Source organism: Aphidius gifuensis, linkage group LG4, assembly GCF_014905175.1.
Source record: "Aphidius gifuensis isolate YNYX2018 linkage group LG4, ASM1490517v1, whole genome shotgun sequence".
NCBI classification, from domain to species: domain Eukaryota; kingdom Metazoa; phylum Arthropoda; class Insecta; order Hymenoptera; family Braconidae; genus Aphidius; species Aphidius gifuensis.
This window is the reverse complement of record NC_057791.1, coordinates 12,051,100-12,076,784: the sequence shown is the minus strand read 5'-3', so window position 1 is coordinate 12,076,784 and position 25,685 is coordinate 12,051,100. Positions and strand designations below refer to the sequence as shown.

Genomic DNA, 25,685 nt, shown 5'->3' with positions numbered 1-25,685 from the left:
TCTACGATTTTATCTTTTTACTATTATTTTCTAAGATTATTTAGATAAAATATACACATCATTATTCGTTGGTTGTGACAAATAAATATTAATAAATTCGTGAGATTACATATTATGTTGACATATTGCTTTTAGGTGCCAAACATGTATACAATGGCGGAAAGCAAAATGGTGTCAGTAAAATAGTTTAAAAAGTAAAATATAGAGGTGCTTTTAATGGATGATACAAGGCGTATGATAATGAAGATGTATGATACTGCTGCACCCGTATTCACAGGGCATTACAATTTAGGGCTTTTTTCATCCACCGGTGGCGCTTGTAGAGCTTTTATATGTAAAATCTATATAAAAAAAATTTTATAAGCGCCATCAGTGGCAAAAAAAAGCCCTAAATTGTATAAAATTTGCCCTGTGAATACGGGTGCCGTATTGCTGCAGTCTAATTCACAGGGCAAATTTTTTACAATTTAGGGCTTTTTGTTGCCGTTGATGGCGCAAGTAAAATTTTTTTTATATACATATTTGAAAGCACGGCCAAGTGGGAAAACCCTAAATTGTAATGCTCTGTGAATCGGACTGCTGTATGATACACCGGTATAATACCTACTCAACACTGTGTACAACACCCGTTTAGTAATTGTTACACTGTCAACATTATATTTTTAGAGATTTTTCATTTCGTGCATTTCCACCACTTTGACAAACGGAATTTTGCCTCCCGCACCCGTATTCAGCATTCCAATTCACAGGGCAAATTTTTTACAATTTAGGGCTTTTTTTTGCCGGTAATGGCGCTTGTCAAATTTTTTTTATATAGATTTCACATACAAAAGCTCTACAAGCGCCACCAGTAGAGGAAAAAAGCCCTAAATTGTAATGCCCTGTGAATTGGACTGCAGAGGATGTTCTCATTAGGGCGTTTTTTTCCGATGGTGGCGTTTGTGAAGCCTTTCTATGTGAAATCTATATAAGAAAAATTTTGACAAGCACCATCAGCGGAAAAAAAAGCCCTAATGAGACTATTTTTGCCCCGTGAATACGGGTGCTGTCCTCAAGCTGATTTATTAGTAATAGTTGTAGGGTTGATTTAATATGGTATAGTATAGGAAAGAGAAACGTTGAACTATACCAAATAATTGTAACTATGGACTAAAAAAGCGGCCCATAATATGCTTTTTTTCAGCACCCGTATTCAGAGGATGTTCTTATTAGGGCGTTTTTTTTCCGATGGTGGCGCTTGTGAAGCTCTTCTATGTAAAATCTATATAAAAAGTTCACAAGCGCCGCCATCGGAAAAAAGCCCTAATGAGAACATCCTCTGAATACGGGTGCAGTAGTCCAATTCACAGGGCATTACAATTTAGGGCATTACAATTTGGGGCTTTTTTCCTCCACTGGCGGCGCTTGTAGAGCTTTTGTATGTGAAATCTATATAAAAAAAATTTTACAAGCGCCATCACCGGCAAAAAAAAGCCCTAAATTGTAAAAAATTTGCCCTGTGAATTGGACTGCAGCTTAACTAGTTGCATTTAAAAAGACAATTTTTCCAGTTTTGGTTTACATAAAACTAGTCAGATATCAGTTAAAGGTAAAATTAAAGTGAAAACAAAATAAACACCCGAAAGAAAGCACCTAGTGGTTTTTTCCAATTTCTTTCTGAGCATGCGTAGTTGGATGCGCAGTCAGCAAAAAGTCAGTTTTCCACTGCGTGGTACATGAGGGGCTGGATTAGTTATGTTCTATTATGGTATTCTTAGGGTGCAAACTCATGGGACCACTAAAGTTTGCGGCAACATGGCCGATTTACTTTACTCATTCGACGCCATTAGGTGCTTTCTTTTGGGTGTTTATTTTTTCCAGTTTATTTTCGCGTATGCGCAGTTAAATGCGCAGTCGGCAAAAAGTCAAATTGCAACCGCGTAGGACATAAGGAGCTGGATCAGCCATGTTTTAATTCTTATTTTTTAAGAATTATTTGTTTCGACGCCCCTGCTCTCTCCTCAATTTTGCATGAAATACGCATGTGCATGATCATGCGCATTGAAGTGAAAAAAAATAAACACCCAAAAGAAAGCACGTTATTTTTTTTTTGTTTATTTTTGCGCATGCGCAATTGAATGCGCAGTTAGCAAAAAGTCAGTTTGCAACAGCGTAGGACATGAGGGGCTAGATCAGCCATGTTTTAATTCTTATTTTTGTCTGCACCGTAATGAATCCGAACAAAATCATGCCCTATGCGCAATATAGTAGTATTAAATATATGGGAGACACCGCTTAACACCTATTCTAGAGAAGAACATAGGGATAAATCGTCATCTCGGAGATCCCAACCGAACGATGGTTTCGGAACCTACCCCCACTCTTTCTAAAATGACATCTGTGATCTGAATGCTCTTTGTGTTAGCCTGTGGAACGATAGAGTGCGATAGAGGTAGCTGGCGCTTCATATCACGACGTGTGTGAGAAAAAAAAACGATAATTCCACGTTTCTATATATATTATCCATTTAGACGAAGACGCCTATAGTTGGCCGTGTATGAATAACGAAGGACACCATTAAGAAGAGAAGGTGAATTGTTTGTTTTTACGCTACGAAGTGTTCATCCTTTTCCATTAATTTGAGCAACCGCGAAAATAACTGAAACTCTAAAAAACGAGGTACGCGAAAACGTTTATTTTTTGAATTATGGATATTATTGAAATGCCCTACATCGCGTAACCAGGCGTTTCGGTGTTAAAGCATTGTTATCCTTGTTGCGCGCGTAATGGCCGTCTTAAGTTTGTTGACGCCGCGGGATTTGGCTTAAACTAAAGCTTTCCAAACAAGCTAAATGTCCAATTTAACTGAACATTTTTGATACCTATCTACTTTTACTAATTATCAAAAAAGAATATTTTTTAGAAATTATTGAAAAGTTTCATTTTTTTCTTGAAGCAATTTTCTTGACGACCGGGGGTGTGATCAAGAAATTCTGTTTTAAATTAACGCAACAAGGACCTAGAGAATCCATGTTCTTATCAAATTTGTTAATATAGCTTTTTACTTTTAAAAATATTTGGATTTCTAAGACAACCTCATCTTCAAAAAAATTTTATATAAAATTTATAATTCATTTCTTGTCGACAAATTTTAGACGTTAAGGACTGTCTTTCGAAAGTAGAAAAATTTACCAAAATTGTGTCTATGTATCCAAAAGTGAATGAAGTTCTTTCAAATTTTCTTTGTACACTAGCTTGCACTGGTTAAATGACTTGATGTGTAGAAATATCGACTGCTTTATGTCAATTCATCTTCATTATTTTGTAGAGGAGTTACATGTAAGTAGTATCTATCTATCACCGTGTACATATACCTATATTCATTTATTTATATGTATTACTCTCTTAAATTATTTTTCTTTACGTGACTTTTGATCAGGCAGTTGATTTATTCAAACTTGTTGGTAATTGTATTTGTTATCTGCTACACTGAATTTTGGAAGGACATTTAGTTTTAGTTTTCATATAATGATTTTTGGATTTTTTAAAGATGGAGAATTAGCATAACGGGACATTTCTAATCATTCAATGCTTGATAATGAACGGAATCGAAAGATTTTCTCGTTGATTTTCATTGCATGTTGTGTAATTGCGCAGGATCAAAGCCATTACATCAATGGCCCTAGAATCGAATGGTAACAACGTGGTGTGGTTAAGCGCAACCTGTCCTGATAATATACAGCAGGTACGCGTTGCTAGAAAAAAACAAAATAATTATATATTTTATTGCAAAAAAAAAAAAAAAAATAACAGAATATAACATATTAAAGACAATTAGAAACTTTTTGCAAAATATTTCTGATTTGTTCGATTAGATTATATAAATGTATATGTATACCTTCTTAACACATCAATTTATGAATTAAATGATTTTGTACAGCACACCGTCAAAAAAGATCCCTTGCCAATTGAAGCGACAGAAGATAAAGATCTACTCCAACAGCATAGATATCAGTGTGATTTAACAAAAATCACAAATCAGGAAAGTCAACAGGTCGAGCAGCCTGTCAAGTGTTCCATGTTTACTCAAACAGAACAGACTAGTAGTTTCACGCAGACGGAACAGAGTAACCCAAGTTACACTGATCAACGTCAGGTAATTGTTGAATTTAATTATATTTTCGTTTGTGATTATTGCGATGTATTAAATATTCATAAAACATAAAACTATTTATATATGATGAAAAAAAGACTATTAAACTGTGTTAATTTTTAGCCACAACAACAACAACAACAACAACAACAACAACAAGCAGCTATGTTTGATCCTCAGCAGATTCAGCAACAGGCTTCCCAAAGCCAGCAAACCCAACAGCAGCAGTCTCAGCAGATGTATGTTACTTCTGAAAAAAAGGAGGATAAAAATCAACAACAAAGCACTACAACTGAATTCCCATTTTTCTATAATGTCAATATGTTACAAAAAGTACAGACAAATGCTGTGAGTACGATCGGAGCTATTACAACTGATGATAAAGGTTGCTATCGTTTTGATGTGCAGCCAGTGGGCTATAATAATTTGTTGAATCAAATGAGCATAGTAGCTGCGACCACGAATGCAACATTTAAGTGTGACATTTGTGGCTCAGTTTTTGGTCATATGAGTCTTTTGAATCATCACAAAAAGAGCCACAACCCTACACCAAGCAATATACAACAGCAACCGCAAGTTGTTCAAACACCAACAACTGTTGCAGTGGCAACAACACCCGAACGACCGTACACTTGTGACGTTTGTGGTGCTTGTTTCGCATTACCTGGTGAATTAAAAAGTCATAAAACCAATATGCATCAAAAACTCAAGGTACAAAATTGTGAAGAATGTGGCAGTGAAGATCCATGCGAGCATCACCCTACTAAAGTTAAAAAAAGTAAATATTTTTTTATTCTATTTTGTTTAGTTTTTTAAATCTCTACTGATTAATACGACCACGATATTTACATTTTATCATATTTTTTTAGTTGTACCAGTTTTTGCTACAACCGTAAAAATAAATATTGTTCTTTTTTGTATATTTTTAAGCAGCTATCAAACCTGGCCATCATCCAGTGAAACGAAGAGGTGTGACAAGTGTAACCAAGTGCCACAAATGCAATGGAACTGGGATTATATTTATTGGTAGGTTAATTTACTTGACCAAAAAACTGAAAGAAAAATTTCACTTTTTTAAAGTAATCAATCAGGTTGTTTCCTAATATAATGTTTTCGTTTTTATCTTTCAAAAATTTGGTTTGAAAAGTGAAATTTTTTTTTCTTTATTATTTTATTGCATCCATCTTTCCATCATATTGTCATTTCATTGCTATCGTGATCGTGCATTGGGTGATGTATGGATAGGTAAAGACGATGAAAAACTAGATTCTGGAATCAGTTCTCTTGCCAAGTGTGGCGGCTGCAAGGCAACAGGCCGAATCACCATAGGAAGTAAGTCGGATAAATTCACAGCCTAAAAACTTGAGGTCGTATGTTTTTTTCCAGTTCCATAACTTAGTCTTTTAGTGATTATCAAATCATGGATCGTCTGAGTTGAACAAAATTCCTTACTTTTTTTTCAAACCAGCTTTTGAGAACAATGGTTTAAAAAAAAATTGTATCAGAGAAAATTAGTACTAATCCTATACAGTTTTCAAAAAAAATCAATTCATAGATAAAAAAAACCTATTATGTTTTTTTTTTTCAAACGATAAAACAGCAAACTAACAAATTAACAACAGCTTTTTATTTTTATAAACTTCTGATTTTTTATGTGTTTTATGTAAAAAAAAAAAAAAAAAAAAGATTCATTTCAATTATATTTGTGTATATAAATAAATGGTTGATGATTCTATAATTTTATTATAGAAACGTTCTGTATTGTTTATGCATACATATTTTGGTTCTTTTGGACATACAACCTTAATACATCTATAATATATTGCTATTTTATTTTTACTTTTTATGACTTTTGTTTAAGATTGAGATACTCACGGTTTTAATTTCCTTAGTCTCATTTTTTTTTCTCATTAAAATTAAATTTGTGTCATTTTATTTAAGTAAGCCTATTGAGAAGTTGGGTTTATCTTGCTCGATTTTTCAACTGACCTTTCAAAATTATATTGATCGAAAGTTTAAAAATAGAACTATCGTTATTCAAATATGAGATAAAAAAAATATAAAAAAAAACCTACAAGGGATAGCTTTAAAAATCAAAGAGTAATGAGAAATGCAACAGTTTTTACTTGATTATTGAGAAAGATTTCAAACTGATAAAAAACTACTTATTTATTCAAGTGATACTGTCTCATCAATCGTGTATATTCCATGCATTCGAATTTAAGAAAAAAAAATAAACAATACTGCTGAAAAATGTTGATTAAAAAGCCTTATAAGTTTCAAAACGTAACTGAGTTTTTGTGAATGAAAGGATTTAACTGTTAAATTTTTAAAACTGGCCTTTTGAGAAAACTTAATTTGTCGAATTGATTTTTATTTGCAGGTGGTAAGCAAAACCAAAACCAGCCAGAAAAGCCATTCCACTGTAATGTATGTGATGGAACATTTTCACGCTACTCATCACTTTGGTCTCATAAAAGACTTCATTCTGGAGATAAACCGTTCAAATGCGAAGTCTGTGGTTTGGCCTTTGCGAAAGGTACTTTAATTTATTTTATAATTGTATTTGTTGATTGATTTGTTCATAACCAATATGCTAGTGGCTTCAGCTTAGTGTGATTACAAAAATCGAGTTGTATTGCAATTCATTCGAAGTTTTTTAATTTTTATTGTTATTCACATACAGATAATTTTTTTTTACTTTTATAAATAAGATCAGTTATTTTCTATTTTTTTTCGTACAATTTGGTAATTGTTAAATCTGTTGTCATTGTTTGCATCATCGATCAGAGTAAAAGAAGCAGTTCTGTCGTTAATCAATGAATAATCTAGTTGGTAATTATTGTCAAGCCAAAATAAAAATGAAAAATGCACAATCATATGTAAAAAAGAATAAATATCCAATGTTTATTCTTGTCAAAACTATAAATAACTTATATTCAATAAGCTTCATTTATTAGCAAGATAATAGAACATATTTTTAATCTATTGAATGAAACTTTCAGCTGCTTATTTGAAGAACCATGGGCGTGTACATACTGGTGAAAAACCATTCAAGTGTGCTGTGTGTGGTATGCAATTCTCTCAAAGTCCACACTTAAAAAATCATGAGCGTATTCACTCTGGGGAACGTCCTTATCAATGTGAAGTGTGCGAAAAAACATTTGCCCGACATTCTACCCTGTGGAACCATCGCCGGATTCATACAGGTGAAAAACCTTACCGGTGTAACACATGTGGATCGGCATTTAATCAAGCGACGCATTTGAAGAATCATGCTAAAGTTCATACTGGAGAAAAGCCTCACAGGTAATGTTTTAAGGTTGTTTTCATGTAAAATTTCTCCTTATTTCATTTTCGACTTTTTTTTCCAATTTTTAACTGAAATAATGATCTATTTGGTGATTTTTCTCCGTGGAAAAATAAAGATAATTATTAATGTCAAAGTTGACAACTTTAACATACAAGCATAGGGAGTATAGGTTCATTTGCGCATGTATTTTTCAAACTCTTTATTTAAATTACGTTTTTTTTTCTACAGGTTTGTACTTTTTTCACTACGGAAAATTATTTTAGTTTTAGTTTTTTCGGAAAGAAATTAAGGGAGTTCGAACAACACTCGATTATCTTAATGTCTTTTTTTAATTTTTAGAGTAGGTTTATGAAATAGTTATGCCAAGTCTTATGCCAAAATTTCAGAAGTCTATCCCTGCTAGTAAAAGTGTCTAAAGTCAACAACTTTTAGCGCGTACGCTAACGTAATAAACAAAAAATGTTAAAAAAAAACAACATATCTCGAATTTTCACGGTGTTTTTGTCTTAAAACACCTAAATAAAAAACTACCTTCATAAAACTTCAAAATCTTAGAAAAACTATAGAAAAAAAAAAAATTCAAGTTCCCTGCTAGAAAGTTAAAAAATCATTGTTTAAGGTACTTTCATAGCTACGTTCCAACAATCAGAATTTCTTAAAATTTATACAGTAGATAGTTGAAATATTAATGCATCGTTTTGTAAAATCAGTTTTTTTGTTATAAACCTTTTTTTTTTTTAATAATTTTTAAAAGTCGACTACTTTTGGAGGGGTTATACATGGGCTCTTATGGGAGGCTATGTTTGAAATTTCTTTGAACATAACTAAATTACATTTCTAACAATCACTTTTTTTTCAAAAACTAATCAATAATAGTAAAAATAATAAGGAATTTTTTAATGTTTGGTTCACATGGGGTTTTAATGCTGCTTTTTGAGTAATAATTAAAATTATCTATCAAAAACACGGATTTTACTGATTTTTTAATGAGGAGCCATGATAACTGGGCAGTATTGAAATAGCGGGAAAATTTAAACTTGCACACAAGAAACTCAATTACACAATAATAGAGCATCATAAATGCAAGTGTTAATAAAAATATTATTAAAAATGTTTTTATTAACGATATAAAATTAAGATTGATAATGAATATTGATATTAATTGGATATAAATAGAAAACTTAATATCAGTGCAAATCAGTGATGCATACTAACAAAAAAAAATTTTTGTGTGCAATATTGAAATGAATAAATATCATAAGATAATTTTTTTTATTAATATATAATTGGTTTTTATTGAAATGTATTGCATAAAATTGATAAATAATGAAAAAAATAAATGGTTTAGGCAAAAAAAATAATCACAAAAAGTTCAAACTTTTGGTTTTTTGGGGTTGGTATGACAAAATCTACAATGTAAAAAGCATAGGATTTTATTTAGGACACGCCCCCAAAATCTAGCTATGAAAGTGCCTTAAAAAAAAAAAAAAAAGTCAAAGAGTGAAGGAGTGGAGGTAACAAAATACGTTTGTGTGCATATTGATACACACAACCGTCTATGTATTGGTGGAAAACAGGACCGTCTATGCAACAATAAGTGAAGGGTACCGCATAAAATTTTATAAATTTTTACTATAGCATTGAGAGGCCCACCAGGCCGCATTTCTTGTTTGTAGTTTTTTCATTCGAACTCCCTTAAGGAGGTTATGCAGAAATTACTCTTTTTTTTTTTAAATATAATGAGAATGTTCTGAAATTTTGTACACAAGTAGATCTTTTCATTCTGAATACAACGGTATAATTATTTTCTTATGTTGATCGGTTAAATTTTTTGTAATTAATTATTGAAAATAATATTTAACATTGGCTCTTATGGAAATTTCAACCATTTTTTTCGGATAAAAAAAATGATGAAAAAGTCTTGAAAAAAATCACACATATACTAGAAACCGAGTTTTATTAATTGCGCGAAAAATTTTTATATGTTGATCGGTTAATTAATGAGAAATTAATTATAAACTTTACAAAAATTAGATGTGGCAACGTATGGCATGTTCAAACACACACACATACCCGCAATCCCATATATTGTATACGGGGCGCAGGCGCTTTTCACTTTATTTTTTTACAGTGTAGCCAGATTTCAGTTTTGTCTGTGACGTCAGAGGCGCCCCGCAACACCCGCAATGAATTTGTGCATAACCTCCTTAAGGCATTTTCATAGCTAGATTTTAGGGGCGTGTTCTAAATAAAAACCTATGCTTTTTACATTGTAGATTTTGTCATACCAACCCCAAAAAACCGAAAGTTTGAACTTTTCGTGATTATTTTTTTTTGCGTAAACCTTTTATTTTTTTCATTATTTATCAATTTTATGCACTATATTTCAATAAAAATCAATTATATATTAAAGGAGTTTGAACAACACCCGATTATCTTTAACTTTTTGTTAAATTTTCGGAGTAGGTTTATGAAATAGTTATCTATCTTATGTCAAAATTTCCTGCTAGTAAAATAGTTATTAATATTTAAAGTCAACAACTTTTAGGTACAACTAGGGCAAAATGAGAGACATCTGGCGGATGTTTGCTAAAAACATTATATATTCATGAGTGCGAAAAGGACGAAAGATTAGAAAGAGAATACTGTTTCTCACTTCCACTCAAGTATTTAGACAAAGACAAAAATTTATTATCCTCTATTAATTAAAATTGAATATTAAAATCTATACTAAATTTGGGTGATGATTTTTCGTCTTTTTTTCTAGTTTTATCCTTTAGTTTTTGGTAAATATGGCATTATTTTTTCAAGTATTTCGATGGGGTATTATGAAAAGCCGAACATCATTTTCCATAAGAGCCTATGTTTAACCTCAAAAAAAAGGACCATCTTTAACAGTTAATTAATCAAAAAAACATCTTATAACAAAAAAACTGATTAAAGAAAAAGGTGTATCGTTATTTCAATTATCTACTCTATAAAATTCGTGAAATCGTCATTATTTTTAATTTTCCCTAGTTGTACCTTTAGCGTGTACCTTTACGGAAAAGTCGAAAAATGTTTAAAAAAAACAACATATATCAAATTTTTACCGTGTTCTTGTCTTCACACCTAAATAAAAAACTATCTGTAAGAAACTTTAAAATGTTAGAATAATTATAGAAAAAAAAAATTTTGTGAGCCATCTAGACTCGCGGGTTTATTATGTGTAAACATCTTCGGCGTGTTTCTACGAAAAATTCCTACGAATGCGCAAAGTGGTTAAAAATGAAGTTGAAATATGAAAAAAACGGCTATTTATCGGTTATATGTCGTATAGTTATTGAAATAACGAATTATTCTCAAATTTAATAATGGCAATCAATAGAGATCGTCGGGGAGAAGAAAATGTTTTTAAAAAAATTTCAATATCTCGAATAGTTTTCAAGTTATAATATTTTTTAAAATTTCGATATATCGATTTTTTTTTATTTATTCATTTAATAATGGAAGTCGATTAAACTCATCAAGGAGAAAAAAAAATCGAATACAATTTTTTGATCGCGCGAATAGTTTTCGAATTATCGATATCTTTCTAATGTTAATGATAATTTTTTTCATAATTGATAATATAATAGAGCTAAGTAAAAAAATAAAGCTAAGTAAAAAATATAGCTAAGTAAAAAATATAGCTAAGTAAAAAATATAGCTAAGTTAAAAATATAGCTAAGTTGAAAATATAGCTGGTAAAATTATGTAGATATTGTGTGTTTGGCTATAAATATATAGCTAAGTACAAAAAATAGCTAAGCAAACAATATAGCTAAGTAAAAAATATAGCTAAGTAAAAAATATATAGCTAAGTAAAAGATATAGCTGGTAAAATTATGTAGGTATTGTGTGTTTGGCTATAAATATAGCTAAGTAAAAAAAATAGCTAAGCAAAAAATATAGCTAAGTAAAAAATATAGCTAAGTAAAAAATATATAGCTAAGTAAAAAATATAGCTAAGGAAAAATATAGCTAAGTAAAATTATGTAGATATTGTGTGTTTATTATAATATAGCTAAGTAAAAAATATAGCTAGTAAAAAATATAGCTAAGTAAAAAATATAGCTAAGTAAAAAACCTAGCGACCAAGTAAAAAAAACTTGGATATATTCATTATTTTCGAAAAAAAAATATATATTCGTGCTTAACAATACGCGACAATCAATAATTAGCAGTTTTTTTGAAAAAAAAAACAAAAATTTCGACTTTTTTTTTTGAGAAAAAAAAATTGTATACATTTTAAAAAAAATATCTATAATTTGATAACTATTCGAGATATAAAAATTTTTATTGGGCTTTTTTTTTAGCTTGGCGAGTTTTATCGATTGCCTTTATTAATATTAAACAAAAAAACTTAATATATCGAAATATATAAGTTATTATAACTCGAAAACTATTCGCGATATCGAATTTTTTTATGTTGACTTTTTTTTTTACTTGACGAGATTCATTGATGGCCATTATTAAATTCGAGAATTAATCGTTATTTCAATAACTACACGATTTATAACCGATAAATAGCCGTTTTTTCCATATTTCAACTCCATTTTTAACCACTGCGCATTCGTAGGAATTTTTTCCGTATTTTTCCCGTAATCGTGAGAAAATTTTCTATAAAAACCGAATAAAAAAACATGTTGTCTCGGTTATGATAATATCTTCTGAAATTCTTCTGTACAATTACAATAATAATTTTCTCTTTCAAACTAACACATCAGTCATCAATGTCTATTTCTCTTTTTTTAAAACATAAAATTAGTCAATATTATAAATAAATTATTATTGTATAATAATTCAATATTATCTTTTGTATTTAGGAAATATTATTTTATATAAACAATAATAATAGGTATATTAATCTTGTAAATGAAAAATACTTGCATATGCATGTATATATATGTACAATATGAACTTTACTTCGCCTAACAAATGCAAGTATAACTAATAAATACAAATAAAATACTTGTATATTAATATATACAACGGCGCGTATATATATATAATAATAAATAAATTAAATATATAAATACGCGCATTTAAATTCATCTATACTACAGAACGGCTGATGGTAACGGTTACCGACCGATTACCATGGCACTGCAAGGTGCAATGTAGACTGAGGGTGCGAACTCACGACACGCAAAAGTCGAGTTTTTACATGGCTGCCATAATTCTAAACATGGCGCCTCCGTGATTTAATCCACCCGCTCGACAATGTTTAATTCACACGCGCGTTTAAATCACTCGAAATTACTATTACTATATATTGCCAAAATATCACTGAAAAATGTAGTTGTGTGTAATGTGTGTGTAGTGTATCTAGTGTTCAAAGCTTGGATCATGGAGGCGCCATGTTTAAAATTACGGCAGCCATGTTTAGACTTATGGCAGCCATGTAAAAACGCAAACAGAAAATGGATTCCTGCCCAGATCCGTTACCGGATCTGACGTCTAAACTCTATGTTTTTTCCTTTTACTCTAACCCAACCCGCGCCTAAAGATGTTTACACATCAAAAAAAAATTCAAGTTCCCAGCTAGAAAGTTGAACAATCATTGTTTAAAAAAAAAAAAAAAGTCAAAGAGTGAAGGAGTGGAGGTAACAAAATACGTTTGTGTGCATATTGATACACACAACCGCACATGTATTGGTGGAAAACAGGACCGTCTACGCAGAAAAAAGTGAACCGTGCCGCATAAAATTATATAAATTTTTACTATAGCATTGAGAGTAGGGCTTCATGCGGTACGAGACGAGACGAGATTCGACGAGTCTCGGTATCGGTCTCGCTCGTTCGCACCAGGTCTCGGTCTCGGTCTCGGTCTCGGTCTCGCAAGTCTCGCCGGGTCTCGCTTTTATACTAATATTTATTCGTCCAAGTAAAGTAAAAAAAGTGATTGAATAATACCATGTATATCAAATTCGTGTAAAATAAAAACAATTAATATTGTATTACCTAATTTTTTTAAAATTATAAAATATAAAATAATGCAATAAATATTGATTATTGAATTATATTAATTAATAAATTGATTATTAATTTTAATATTAATAAAATTGATTAATCATACAAAATTATGACGAGAATTATTTTTATATAAGACGTTTGTTTTTTATTTTCATTTATTAAATTCATAAAAAAAAATTATATTTATATCAAAAATATATATATACATATATATTTACATTGATTTATTTAAAACTTTTTACATATTTTTTGAAATAAAAAATTATGTTTATATTTCTATCACTGAAATTTCTTTTTTTGCTATTGGACATTTTAAAAAAAAATTTGATGTTTTCTTCAACGTGACCACAGAGGAACTGAACAACTTCAAGGATAAAGCATCAGAACGTCCTAATTGTGTAAACAAATACAGTAGACATAATCTTTCTGTTTCCAGAAAAAAAATAAAAATGAAAGACAAACGAATGTTCAAAGTGAATCTTGAAAATTTAAAAATCGTTAAATTAGTCTGAGAAAAGTCTTTAGAAATGCCATAAACAAATAGTATATTTTCTTTTTTTTTTTTCTTTTACTTCATCGATATGTATTTTTTTTCCAAGAAGTAAATCATTGCTTTTGAAACATCAAATACAAAAAATATCAGTTGAGGAAAATATAATTGGCGTAACTTAAGTCTTTACAATTTTCATTGATACATAATAAGGCTTGTGAATATCTTGTGACTTTGGCGTCAGTGCCCTACTGTGCAGTGTCTTACTGTGCAGGAATATAACAGTTCTTTTTTTTCAATATGATTCGATACGGTAAGAGGGAAAAAAAAAAAAAAAAAAAATATTATTTAAAATTTTCAGAGTCTCGCGAGACTAGCGAGACTTTCAAACGATACTCTCGGTCTCGGTCTCGGTATCGTTTTATTGATTCAAGGCGGTCTCGGTCTCGGTCTCGGTCTCGGTCTCGGTCTCGGTCTCGCGAGACGACGCATGCGAGACCGAGACTAGTCTCGGTACCGCATGAAGCCCTAATTGAGAGGCCCACCAGGTCACATTTCTTATTTGTACTTTTTGCGTTCGAACTCCCTTAATTTAGTTTTTAGAAAAAAAAAAAAAGTGACTGAATACATAATGCCCTTTCCTATGAGGGGCGATGGAGTTTCAAAAGATGCGTTGTTTAAGCCTAATACGAAGTCTCTATTACAATTTTATCTAAAGTTATTGCTTGCCTAGTTTTCGAGTAATTTCTGGAAAACGCTCTAACTTTTGAAAAAATTGTCATAAATACTTTGTATAGGATTTAAAAAGCATGTGTGGTAAAATCCTACAACTTTTACTCGAAACTTTTTCCGAAAAAAATTATAGTTTTCATAACATAATAAAAAATAGAATTTTTTAGATATTTTCGTTTCTTTTTTTTTTCAAAAATAGAAAAAAAAGTTGATTATTGGAATCGAGATAAACCTTTTCAGAGGCGATAGAGTAATGAAAACCACGTTTTTTAAGCCTAATTTGAAGTCATTCCGTTTTTCATTTAAATACTCAGTATCTAAGATTACTTATTTAAGGTGGTATATCAAAATATTGAAAAAAAAATCCCTCTCACAAATTTTCATTAAAGTAGGCTAATTTTTTTAGTGAAATAAAGATCTATTTTGAAAAAATTTTTTTGTAATTTTCTATCACGATTTGATCGAGATAATTAGGGTCAAAGTTGACAACAATTTAACACTTCAACACACAAGTATAGGAAGCATCGGCACGTTTTCACTTCTATTGAAAAAACACTCTCACAGAAAACCTTCATTTTACTACAGCTTATACTTCTTTAAATTACGAAAAATAATTTTTAAAAAATCATCGATTTCTACCACGAATTTTAAAAGTTATTAATTATTTAAGACGAAAATTTAGGGTCAAAAACAGTCAAAAAGTACCAGGCAAAGCATTGAAAATCTGCTGAAGTAGTATTAGTCCCTGATAACAAAATACCGGTAACTAGTTGTACATTACCGGTACTTCTTTGTGTGTGCCGGTACGCTACAACTAATTTTTTGCTGGGGTGTGTGTAAATACGAGGCGCCCTCGCTCATACTTTTAAAGACGCGTCAGTAAAGTATACAAATTTTAGACATTAGAGGGCACTTATTATTTCTTTAAGCTATGGTTACAAGGGTGCCTCTTTGAACCCAAAGAATTATCCTACCTTGGGATTTACATACCACCTTAGTCAAAAAAAGAAATACATATATATACTCATATTTTCCTTATATAAAAATTGACACTACCTTCCTTATCGGCCGTAAGAATATCACGACAAGTCGTAACTAATTTTTTTTTTCTTATTTATTTTCTAACATTTTTTTTGTCCCGATGGTTTGTTTTTAAGGTTGTATGTAAGTCCCATCGGTGGACGAAGTTTAAGCCCAAAAGGGTGCGCATCTACACATGGTTATGTAGAGTGGGTATAAGCATGCTTATACCCACTCTACGGTTATGAAAAATATTTTCAGTGCACCTCTGTCCAACATATATTCAGTATAGGGTTCTGAACCTATTCACCATGGCATCTGGTGGCCGAATAGTAAACTATTTCCAAATGGTCGGAATCATAATATAATATAATACATACAGGCAGGGATGGGCATGTATAAAACATGATGTTTTAAACCATGTTTAAAACATAGTTTAAAACATTTTTAGTTTTATCCATTTGTATAAAACATCTCCCTCTAGCGGTGAAACTTGGAACTATCATCAAAAGTAACCGAAATGAATTACAATCCCGAAAAATATCTCAGGAATTGATGTGACATTGTGTGACATATTTAGCACAAGCAGTAGCTAAGGAAAAAATGTAGCTGAGAAAAGGATGTAGCTAAGGAATTGATGTTGCTTCAAACATAATTTTTTTGGCAACATTAATTCCTCAGCTACATCTTTTCTTTAGCTGCTGCTTTTCCTTGGACATTTTTATTTTTCAAAAATGAATTACATGTATTTTATTTGTTAAATAAATAAATGATTAAGGACAAGCAGTAGCTATGGAAAAAATGTCGCTAAAAGAAATTATATGGTAAAAATTTGAGCTACTGAGATCACGTGGGTACAGTATCCATGGATAATTGTAAGCAACTCAAAAAGCCACACGCCCCAACAAACGTTACCAGATCTTTTTTAATAATATTTTTATTAACACTTGCATTTATAATGCTCCATTATTTTGTAATTGAGTTTTTTTTGTGCAAGTTTAAATTTTCCCGCTATTTCAATATTGCCCAGTTATCATGGCTCCTCATAAGAAAATCAGTCAAATCCGTGTTTTTGATTGATAATTTACTCGAAAAGCAGTATTAAAATCCATGTGAACCGAACATTAAAAAATTCTTTATTATTTTTATTATTATTCATTAGTTTTTGAAAAAAAAGTGATTGTTACAAATGTAATTTAGTTATGTTCAAAGAAATTTGAAACATAGCCTCCCATAAAAGCCCATGTATAACCCCTCTAAAAGTAGTCAACTTTTAAAAATTATTTTCAAAAAAAAGGTTTATAACAAAAAAACTGATTTTACAAAACGATGCATTAATTTAAACTATCTACGGTTTAAATTTCAAGAAATTCTGATTGTTGTACCTTAATGAAAAAGAAATTATCCACTTCCTCCGTACCGTTGCAAAGATATTCGCTAATTACTTTGAAAATTTATGGTTGTCTCTTCTTACGACGAAAATTAGTCTTCTGCGTTGATGTACGGTACACTGGTTACGAAAAATAAGCCCCTACCGAAATACACATAGTGCTATACTCCTAGGTTCTGTGCCTGTCGACTGAAATCGATTAAAGGGTTCATATTTCATAGTAGATTTTTAAAGGAAAAAATCCTAACAATAAAAAAACAAAATAATGGTACCATTGAGTATTTTATCAATATTATGGTACCATTGTGTGACATGATTGTACATTGTATCGGATCCTCAAATCGTGGTATCGATACCATCATAATTGTATGGTTGGCAACGCTGCCGGCAGCCGCGTTTGGACGTCGTGATCAAGCGCTTTGGAACGTTCACAACCGAGAGGTCAGGAATCATAAATTTTGTAATCCATTTGTATAAAAATCCATTTAGCGGTGAAATTTGAAACTACTATGAAAAGTAACCGAAATGAATTACAAGCTTGCTTGCAATTAAATAAGGCAACAAATTAATATAATTCCGAATAGAAGCTAAGGAACTGATGCAAAATACTAAAGACAGGCAGTAGCTAAGAAAAAGATGTGGCTAACTATATAATTTATTTAGCTACATCAATTTCTTAGCTAAATCTTTTCCTTAGCTATTGCTTGTCCTTAGTAATTTGTAAAAATAAATGGAATGTATTTTATTTTTTGAATAAATAAAATACTAAGGACGAGTAGTAGCCATATATTTAATACTACTAGTATTAAATATATGGTAGTAACTAAGAAAGAGATGTAGCTAAAAAAAATTATATGGTAAATATTTGAGCTTCTGAGAGATCACGTGGGTTCTATCCGTTATTCTTGATTTTCAAATGGCCATTGCTTGGTTGCCAATCATTGGCTAATAACCAACGAAATATTAATTAAAACACTGTTTGATGAAATTTTTACCAAAAGAAATGACGGGGCTGAAGTTGGCGGTCACTATAGCGGCCTAATCAGGGACGAATAGGGTGCTGGGGCCCTCTTCATAAAAATTTTAGAAAAATCAAGTAAAAGTAAAAAAATTTGAACTAACATTTTGTTGTTACCGGTTGTTATTTTTTAATCGAATAACTACTCATAGTTACCTCTTTTTTTATCGCAATCAAAAGAGGGTGATAGAATACGCGTTCGATAATTCTTTGAAACCCCTCTGGATGCTATTAGGGGGTGCGGAAAATGGAAAGCTATCTTTTTTTTTTACTTTATATCGAAACTTTATTAAAAAAAAAAAAAAAAACTACTCATGCTACTTTTTCTTTTTCGTGGAAATTGAAAGAGGCTGAAAAAATACCCATTTGAGAATTTTTTGAAGCCTCCGCGGATGGTACTAAGGGGTGGGAAAAATGAAAAACCCGAAAAACAATTGATTATAAACCAAGATTTTTTTTCTCACCAACTTACCCTTGCTACTTCATTATTAAGGCGTCGATCGATAAATACAATTGAAAGACACAATATTGTGGATTTTTTCAAGTTTCTAAGGCGGTCCTTGAGGCCGGAAAATCCGGAAAAATAATTTATTTATTTTAGAAAATTTTATTTAAAAAAAAATTATTTACTAACTATTTATTCTTTTATCGTAAATCATGTTTACCAGTAATAATTAAATATCTTTTATTGAAATATTTTTTTTAAAATAAGATTTTCTAAGATGAGTAAGTAATAGTTTTCCGGATTTCCCACCTCCAAGAACCACCTTGAGAACCTCGAAAAAATTCACAGTAGTGTCTTTTAAGGTTGAATGTAAATAGAATTCCCAACTATACGATTTTCGAATTTTTGGTCTCATATAAAAGCCAGAATAATTATCTATTTTGTTGATTTTTTTCAGAATTTTACACAACGGTTTTTTTTAGATAATTAATGTCAAAGTTGACAACTTTAACACGTAGGTATAGGGACTGAACACACATTTTCTTCTCTAGCTCAAGAAGTTTCTATACGATTTTACTCAATTTACTATCAGTTTGTACTTCTTTACAATACGGATTTTTAAAGCCCTCAATGATCATTTTCTACAACGGATTTTAGAAGATATTCAATTATTAGAGTTAAAATTTTCTATCATTAGCGGTCATTCTCTTTCTTTTATTCGTCGTTCTGTCTCATGTTTCTTGGCTATGGTAGTATGTGTGTGTCTATCCAGATAGACTGCATACACACATACTACCAAGAACCTGTCAGTATAGTGAATATATTTTGGACAGAGGGGCAGTGAAAATATTTTTGATAACCGTGTGTAGATGCGCACCCTCTTGGGCCCAAACTTTGCTCACCGATGCGATTTACATTCAACCTTAAATGCCATCTCAGAAAAAAAAAACAAAAACTTGGAAAAATAAGAGGTTTCCCCGCCGGGATTCGAACCCGAGTCTTTTGCTTTCCGGGAAAATGCCTTAAACCTCTAGGCCACAGGGCTTCTTAATTTTTATCAAGTTTTAACAAGTTAACACCGACGTCCATCTATTTGTCATTAGAGTCATTTTTAAAGAAAACGTCTCAATAACGAGGTAGCAAATGTACGTTTTCGAGAAAAAAAATAAAAACTTTAAATCCGTAGTTTTCTTTCATCATTATTTGTTGATTATTGTTCGTAAACATGATCAATAATAAAAAAATATATAATAACAAAATAATTAAATAAAATATAAAAAAAAATTACATACGTTATCATAAATATATATTGTGCGCTTGGATTCCCGCGCGTAACGCTTGCCTCCCCACTCCAGTGGCAAACAGCGATGAGCTGGCTGAGTGTATGTGCGAGAGGAGGACAGATTAATAAAAAGTCGGGGCCCTCGGATTACCCTATAGATCCCCGCATTTTAGGATTTCGCCGATTTCGCCGCTAAAGTGGCCGCCAACTTAAGCCCGTAAAAAATGAGGCGTTATCTTCAAAACTTAAAAATAAAATTAAGATTCTGGTAAAAATTGTAATGGGCCATAGCAAAAATCAATGATTGACTCAAGAATGTCAAGGGTTGCCCCTTTTTAGTTGACTGCGCAGGCGTGACTTTGCTTATTCTCAAATTGTTGATGTAAAACAAACAAAATTTTTTTCTCGCATTTTCTAAAAAAGATAGTAAGAATAGCCAAGGGTTCTATCAATTGAATATTTCAGTTTCCCAAGAAGAATTTAAAAAAAAAAAAAAGAACATGCCCTGGTAGAAATCTCGTCCCATAAATGTCTATAAAATAACTATTTTTACTAGATTCAAACTCAAGTTTAGATAGTTTCTATATTCAAAGCTAGACATTTACAAGCTTCACAGAAATGGTCAATCAGCTAGTATATAGCTAGTTTTGCTAGACACTTAAAAAAAAATAATAACAATAATACGCTTTTTTTTCTTATTTTTTTGTACAACTTTACTGGGTTCGAACCTGCCTACCTAGCTACCTACTTAAACTTAATTTCTAAAAGCGAGTGTATTACCCTTAAGCCATCGCGCGTGAACGTGAAGGATATAGTAACTTTTCATAGTTATTAAAAAATACCTTCAATTCATACAAAAAACGTTATTTTTATACATAAATTTAATAAATAAATAAATTGAATGCACTGAATGAATATAAAAATTGAAAAAAAAATTCATCAATTTTTTGTTTTTTTTTTTACTTAAGTATTAGACGAAAAATGATCTCGTGACTGTATTTCGTAGACAATAAAATTAATAAATTATCAAAACTGCTAAAAATGTCTAATTGTACACTCTTTTAGTTGTGCATCAATCAAGAATGCCTTGAATTAATAATATTTCAATTTTATCGTCAACAAAATACAGTCACGATATCATCTTTCGTTTAATACTTAGTTAAAAAAAAAAAAATTATTAATGAATTTTGTTTTTATTTTTTATATAGATTTTTATTTTGAGATTCATTTAATTTATTTATAAAATTATGTGTTTTTTTTTGAGTGTATTGATAAAAGTCTTTCTTACTAAGGACTGAAATTTTTTAACCTCCATGGATGTTAAGTTGTACAAAAAAAAATTAAATTGAAAATCTTGCAATAACAGAAGATAATAATAATTTTTTCATTGTTAATCCAAAAAGTTTATTATTTTTATTTTTAATTGTTAATTATATAATTTTTTTTGGCATCAAAAATTTCGAAGATTGAATTAGGTATTTATTAGCTAATAAATTTCTATTTTCTAGTATACATTTTATAGCTAATAATAATAGCTAGTTACAAGATTCAATCTAACAAAACTAGACGAATTCCTACCAGGTTGTTTTTCTTATTTTAAAGTTGCTTATTGCCAAGAATTTTTTTTTCGAATTTCCGAATAAAAAATTCCGAGTGCAGTTTCACTTCAATAATAACAATAGAAACTTATAATCATATCAACCATTCATAAAGTTGAATAAATCAAGTCTATGCTTAACAATATTTTTTTTTTTTTTATAATTTATCTGTCGACTTTGTCCTACTGTTTATTTTACTATATTTATTTTTTGAACGATCATTTATATTTTAATTTTTTTCTTCTTAGATGTGACATATGCGAAATAGGTTTTTCTGATCGTTTCGCTTTGAAACGTCATCGTGCAATTCATGAAAAATATGGGCAAACCGCACGCAACCAGAGCACTAACAGTGCAAGCAATTCACAGCAGCCAAATGTGAATAATCCACAACAACAACAACAACAACAACAACAACAACAACAACAACAACAACAACAACAACAACAACAGCAACAACAGCAACAACAACAACAACAACAACAACAACAACAACAACAACAACAACAACCTCAGACTCAACCTGGGCAGCAAGTAGTTGTTGTTAATGCAGCAACTCCTGTCAGTGTTAGTCAGGCTCAAGGTCAAACGGTTATGCTTGACGAAGTTTACAAATGCCAAGTGGCTTTTCCAGAGCCTAAATGATTTAAGATATGGCAAAAGTGCCTGTCGTATGTGCTAAGCTAAAATGGATTCATGCCCTTTCAATTTTAAAAATTATTATAAATATTTCATTCGTGTGGATGATGAATTTTACGCAATTCACTTTAAGACTTGACTCTATTTACAATTGTTTGATGCCTGCATTTTTAGAATGTACTTTACACTTGGGAACATCAATTTTACCGTTGTCAAATGCCAGATGTCATGACAAGTTATGGCTATACAAAGAAATACCTAGAGTACTATCTACTCACCAGTGAGGGTGCAATTAAAAAAAAATTAATAAAGCATAATAATAAAGTGAGTTTCAGTTACATTAAGCGATAACAATATAGAAAACTGATGGGTAAATACGAAACAAATGATCTGTTTCACATTTTGATTTCAAATAAGATTACTTTGTTTTACTCTGTAATCAATATTAGTTATCTGCAACACAAAAAGAGTTTTTCAAAGCAAATATTTCAACACAGAATAAAAACTTGAATATTTAATTTTAAGATAAATATTTTTTAATTTTGTTCTTTGTTGTTTTTAAATTACAGTTAAGTGATTTCAGTATAGCCATTAGTTAATTAGATTTTTCACATTTTTTCCTTAAAAAGAAAAAAAAAGATGATGTACTCATTGTGAGCTGGTATGTTTTGCAGCGACTGAGTTGTAGTTTTTGATAGAAAAAAAATTAGTTACATTGATCAATGTATTAAAGAGATTGAAAATTATTGAAAAAAAACTACTGAGTCTTGGAAACATAATAAAAATCAAATGAAATAATGTTTAAGATAATTTAATAATACTAGGCATTAATATTAAATAGCATAAATGCCGTAACTGTTTATCTTCAATTTTTATTTGCTTTTGTGCAAGTGAGGCTTCTGATAATTGTTAAGTTATGGTCACTCCAAGTTGTATAGCACGTATACTTTTATATATTAATATTAGATATTTTTAAAAAAATTTACTAACGGTTTTTTTTCATTTCTCAACTGAATATTAACAATATTCATTTTTATTTGTTTTTATGTTTTCATAAATATTGTGAGTTGCAACGATTAAAGTTATTGATTTGATTTGACTATATTTGGTTGACTTAATCATGAAAACAATATTTTCGAATTATTCTTTTTTGAATAAATACCATCATTATGCAAACATTTATTTGAATTCAAAAATTAGTAGAACAATCAATCGTTGCAATGTAATTTTTAGTTTGAAAAAAAAAACGACAAATTTTAATTTTTATGCCTTTAGTCTTTTTAGAAAAAAATTTTTTGGATGTTTCCTTTTTCGTATAATAGATATTCAAACAGCTCCCAACACATTTTTCATATCATAGTCGATATAAACTAACGATGGAAACGATGACTGTCAATGTGACGTGGTGACTGATAATTACATGGTAAACTTAACCATCACTCGGCCTAAACAGCATTTTATGAATCACTATGATATTATACAATTCCTTTAAAATATTTTGCGGTTAATAATGAAATTGATCGTTTAGCGACTTATGTCGAAATTTTATAGAAAAAAAAACATTGCTTTCAATACCGTGTGAGAAACTCCTTGAAAGCCTGAAAGAGCTAAAATTGAATTTTCGAGTAGCAGACTGTCGATAGTGATTTTTGTGCACAAAACTTTATTTAAAATGAAACTTAAAATGCAGAAAATAAAAACTTCGGTATACATGTAGATAGATGTGTTTTATTTCTTGATGCTTTTTGGTGGGAATATTTTTTCGGAACTTCTTCGTATTTTATTTATGTTTAAACGTTACTGAAATATGACCAAGAAAATTTGTAAATATATACGATTTACAGAACCCTGGTAGAAGTATTTTTCCCGAATTGCTCCGGATTATTCCGAATTGCTCCGGATTATTTCGGAATTGGCTGACTTAAAAAAAATGCGGAAAAATACGAGAAATCCGTAACAATTCCAAAATACCTGTGTAAAATGAAGGAAAATAAATGACCAAAAAATTTTAATGGGCCAATTCCCGAGTGATACGGAGTTTTCCGGACTTTTACGGAGTATTTCCGGAATTTTACGGAGAAATGATTTCCACCAGGGAAGCCATAAATCATTTCTGAATGTTATAAAACGATATATCAAAACAGATTTTTTATTTCGTGTAGTATCACATTATGAAAACTACGTAAAAATTAAAAAAAAAAAATTTCTACCAAGTTCAGAATGGATAGTTAGTATGTCCAAGCTTATAGTTTTTCTGAACAAATAAAAAACAATTGTATAAAATTGTTGACAGGAATATTAATAAATACCTTTTGTTCTACGTATTCTGAACTTTATTTTCATAATATTCATTTTCAAAAAAAACCTTTTAAATTATTGTTAAAAAATTGAAAACTAAGTATAGGATTTTCACCAGAATAGCGTCTAATTAAACATAAGAAGTGAAATGTCATCAAAATAAAAATTCTTAATTTTTGTATAAAATAATGACTCATTTTTTGCCTTTTTAATAAACAAAGGACGTGAAATAAAAAATATGAATAAAAAAAATTAAGCGGTTTTCTTACGTTACTTTGTAAATTTAGTTTTGTAAATATTAAAAAAAAACTGCCTAGGGCCGGTTTTTTTGTCCAACATTACAGTTAACTAATTTACTTTAGTTAACTAAGGATTTGGTTACCGACTGCGTTTTTTAAATGCTTTAGTATTGAAAATATCAATCGATAAGTAGTTAATGCTTAGTTAGTTAAAGTTAGTTAATGCTCAGTTAACTGTAATGTTGGACGAAAGAACCGGCCCCTAATTTTATTTTTTTTATTTCACGTCTTTTGTTTATTGAAAAGAGAAAAAATGAGTCACTTTTGTATACAACACTTAAGAATTTTTGATTTGATCTTATTATTATTATTTCTGGTATGTATTTGATGGTTTTTTGTGGTTTCTATGAGAATTTGTTACGTAGAATTTACTTACTAATCGCACAGAAAAATTACACAAAAAAAAAAACAAAAATTTAAAATGTCAACACGAAGAGAACTTTGGCGTGAAAATTATTGAAGCCGAGGAGGAAAAAAACATTGATAATGTTATTTCTTGGACTTGTTTCTGTATATATCCTTAATTTGGACGCACACGATTTCAGTGCCGTGGCACCCGCGGTGAGGAACGTGACCGACTCTCGGATTATGCCATTTTACCCTATTCGTATTCTTGTCCAATTTTTGTCTAGTTTGGGCGAGTTTGGAAATAGGGACTTAGAAAAAAAAATAAAAAAAGGAACTCAGTTTAGCCTTAGATGGAGCTAAGTAAAAAATATAAAGGCAGATATTGATTTTTTGGCTATTATTAAGATTTAAGGCTAAGTGAAATAGCTAGCAGCTAAGTAAAATGACTAGCTGCTAAGTAAAAAATTTGGCTAGTAAAATAATGTAGATATTGATTGTTTGGCTATTGTTAAAGCTAAGTAAGATATTTAGCTGCTAAGTAAAAAATCTTATACATGTTCAAAAAAATGTCAGCGACGTTTTTGTAGCTAGGGAAAAAAAATAAAAAATTTTTAAAATTTTTTTATTTAATTTGGCAAAACTAAGTTCCTTTTTTTGGTTTTTTTTCTAAGTCTCTGTTTCCAA

The 25,685-nt window shown here is 30.3% G+C and overlaps 1 protein-coding gene across 28 annotated transcripts; it reads left to right on the top strand.

The window, feature by feature from the left end:
• Positions 1-2,407: 2,407 nt before the first annotated feature.
• LOC122855067 (zinc finger protein 260-like) lies at positions 2,408-24,380 on the top strand. Of its 28 annotated transcripts, XM_044156205.1 has the most exons (11): positions 2,409-2,569; positions 3,234-3,318; positions 3,419-3,443; positions 3,530-3,724; positions 3,920-4,135; positions 4,256-4,910; positions 5,063-5,158; positions 5,378-5,464; positions 6,516-6,671; positions 7,138-7,441; positions 21,666-24,380. In XM_044156205.1, exons 4-11 carry the CDS (start codon positions 3,656-3,658, stop codon positions 22,060-22,062), a joined length of 1,980 nt encoding a protein of 659 aa, XP_044012140.1. In that variant the 5' UTR covers positions 2,409-2,569; positions 3,234-3,318; positions 3,419-3,443; positions 3,530-3,655; the 3' UTR covers positions 22,063-24,380. The 28 variants fall into 28 exon arrangements, with proteins under 28 accessions (XP_044012145.1, XP_044012144.1, XP_044012150.1 ...); XM_044156197.1 differs by lacking the exon at positions 3,419-3,443 and having other exon boundaries at positions 3,637-3,724; XM_044156202.1 differs by lacking the exon at positions 3,419-3,443.
• The last annotated feature ends 1,305 nt before the right edge of the window (positions 24,381-25,685 follow it).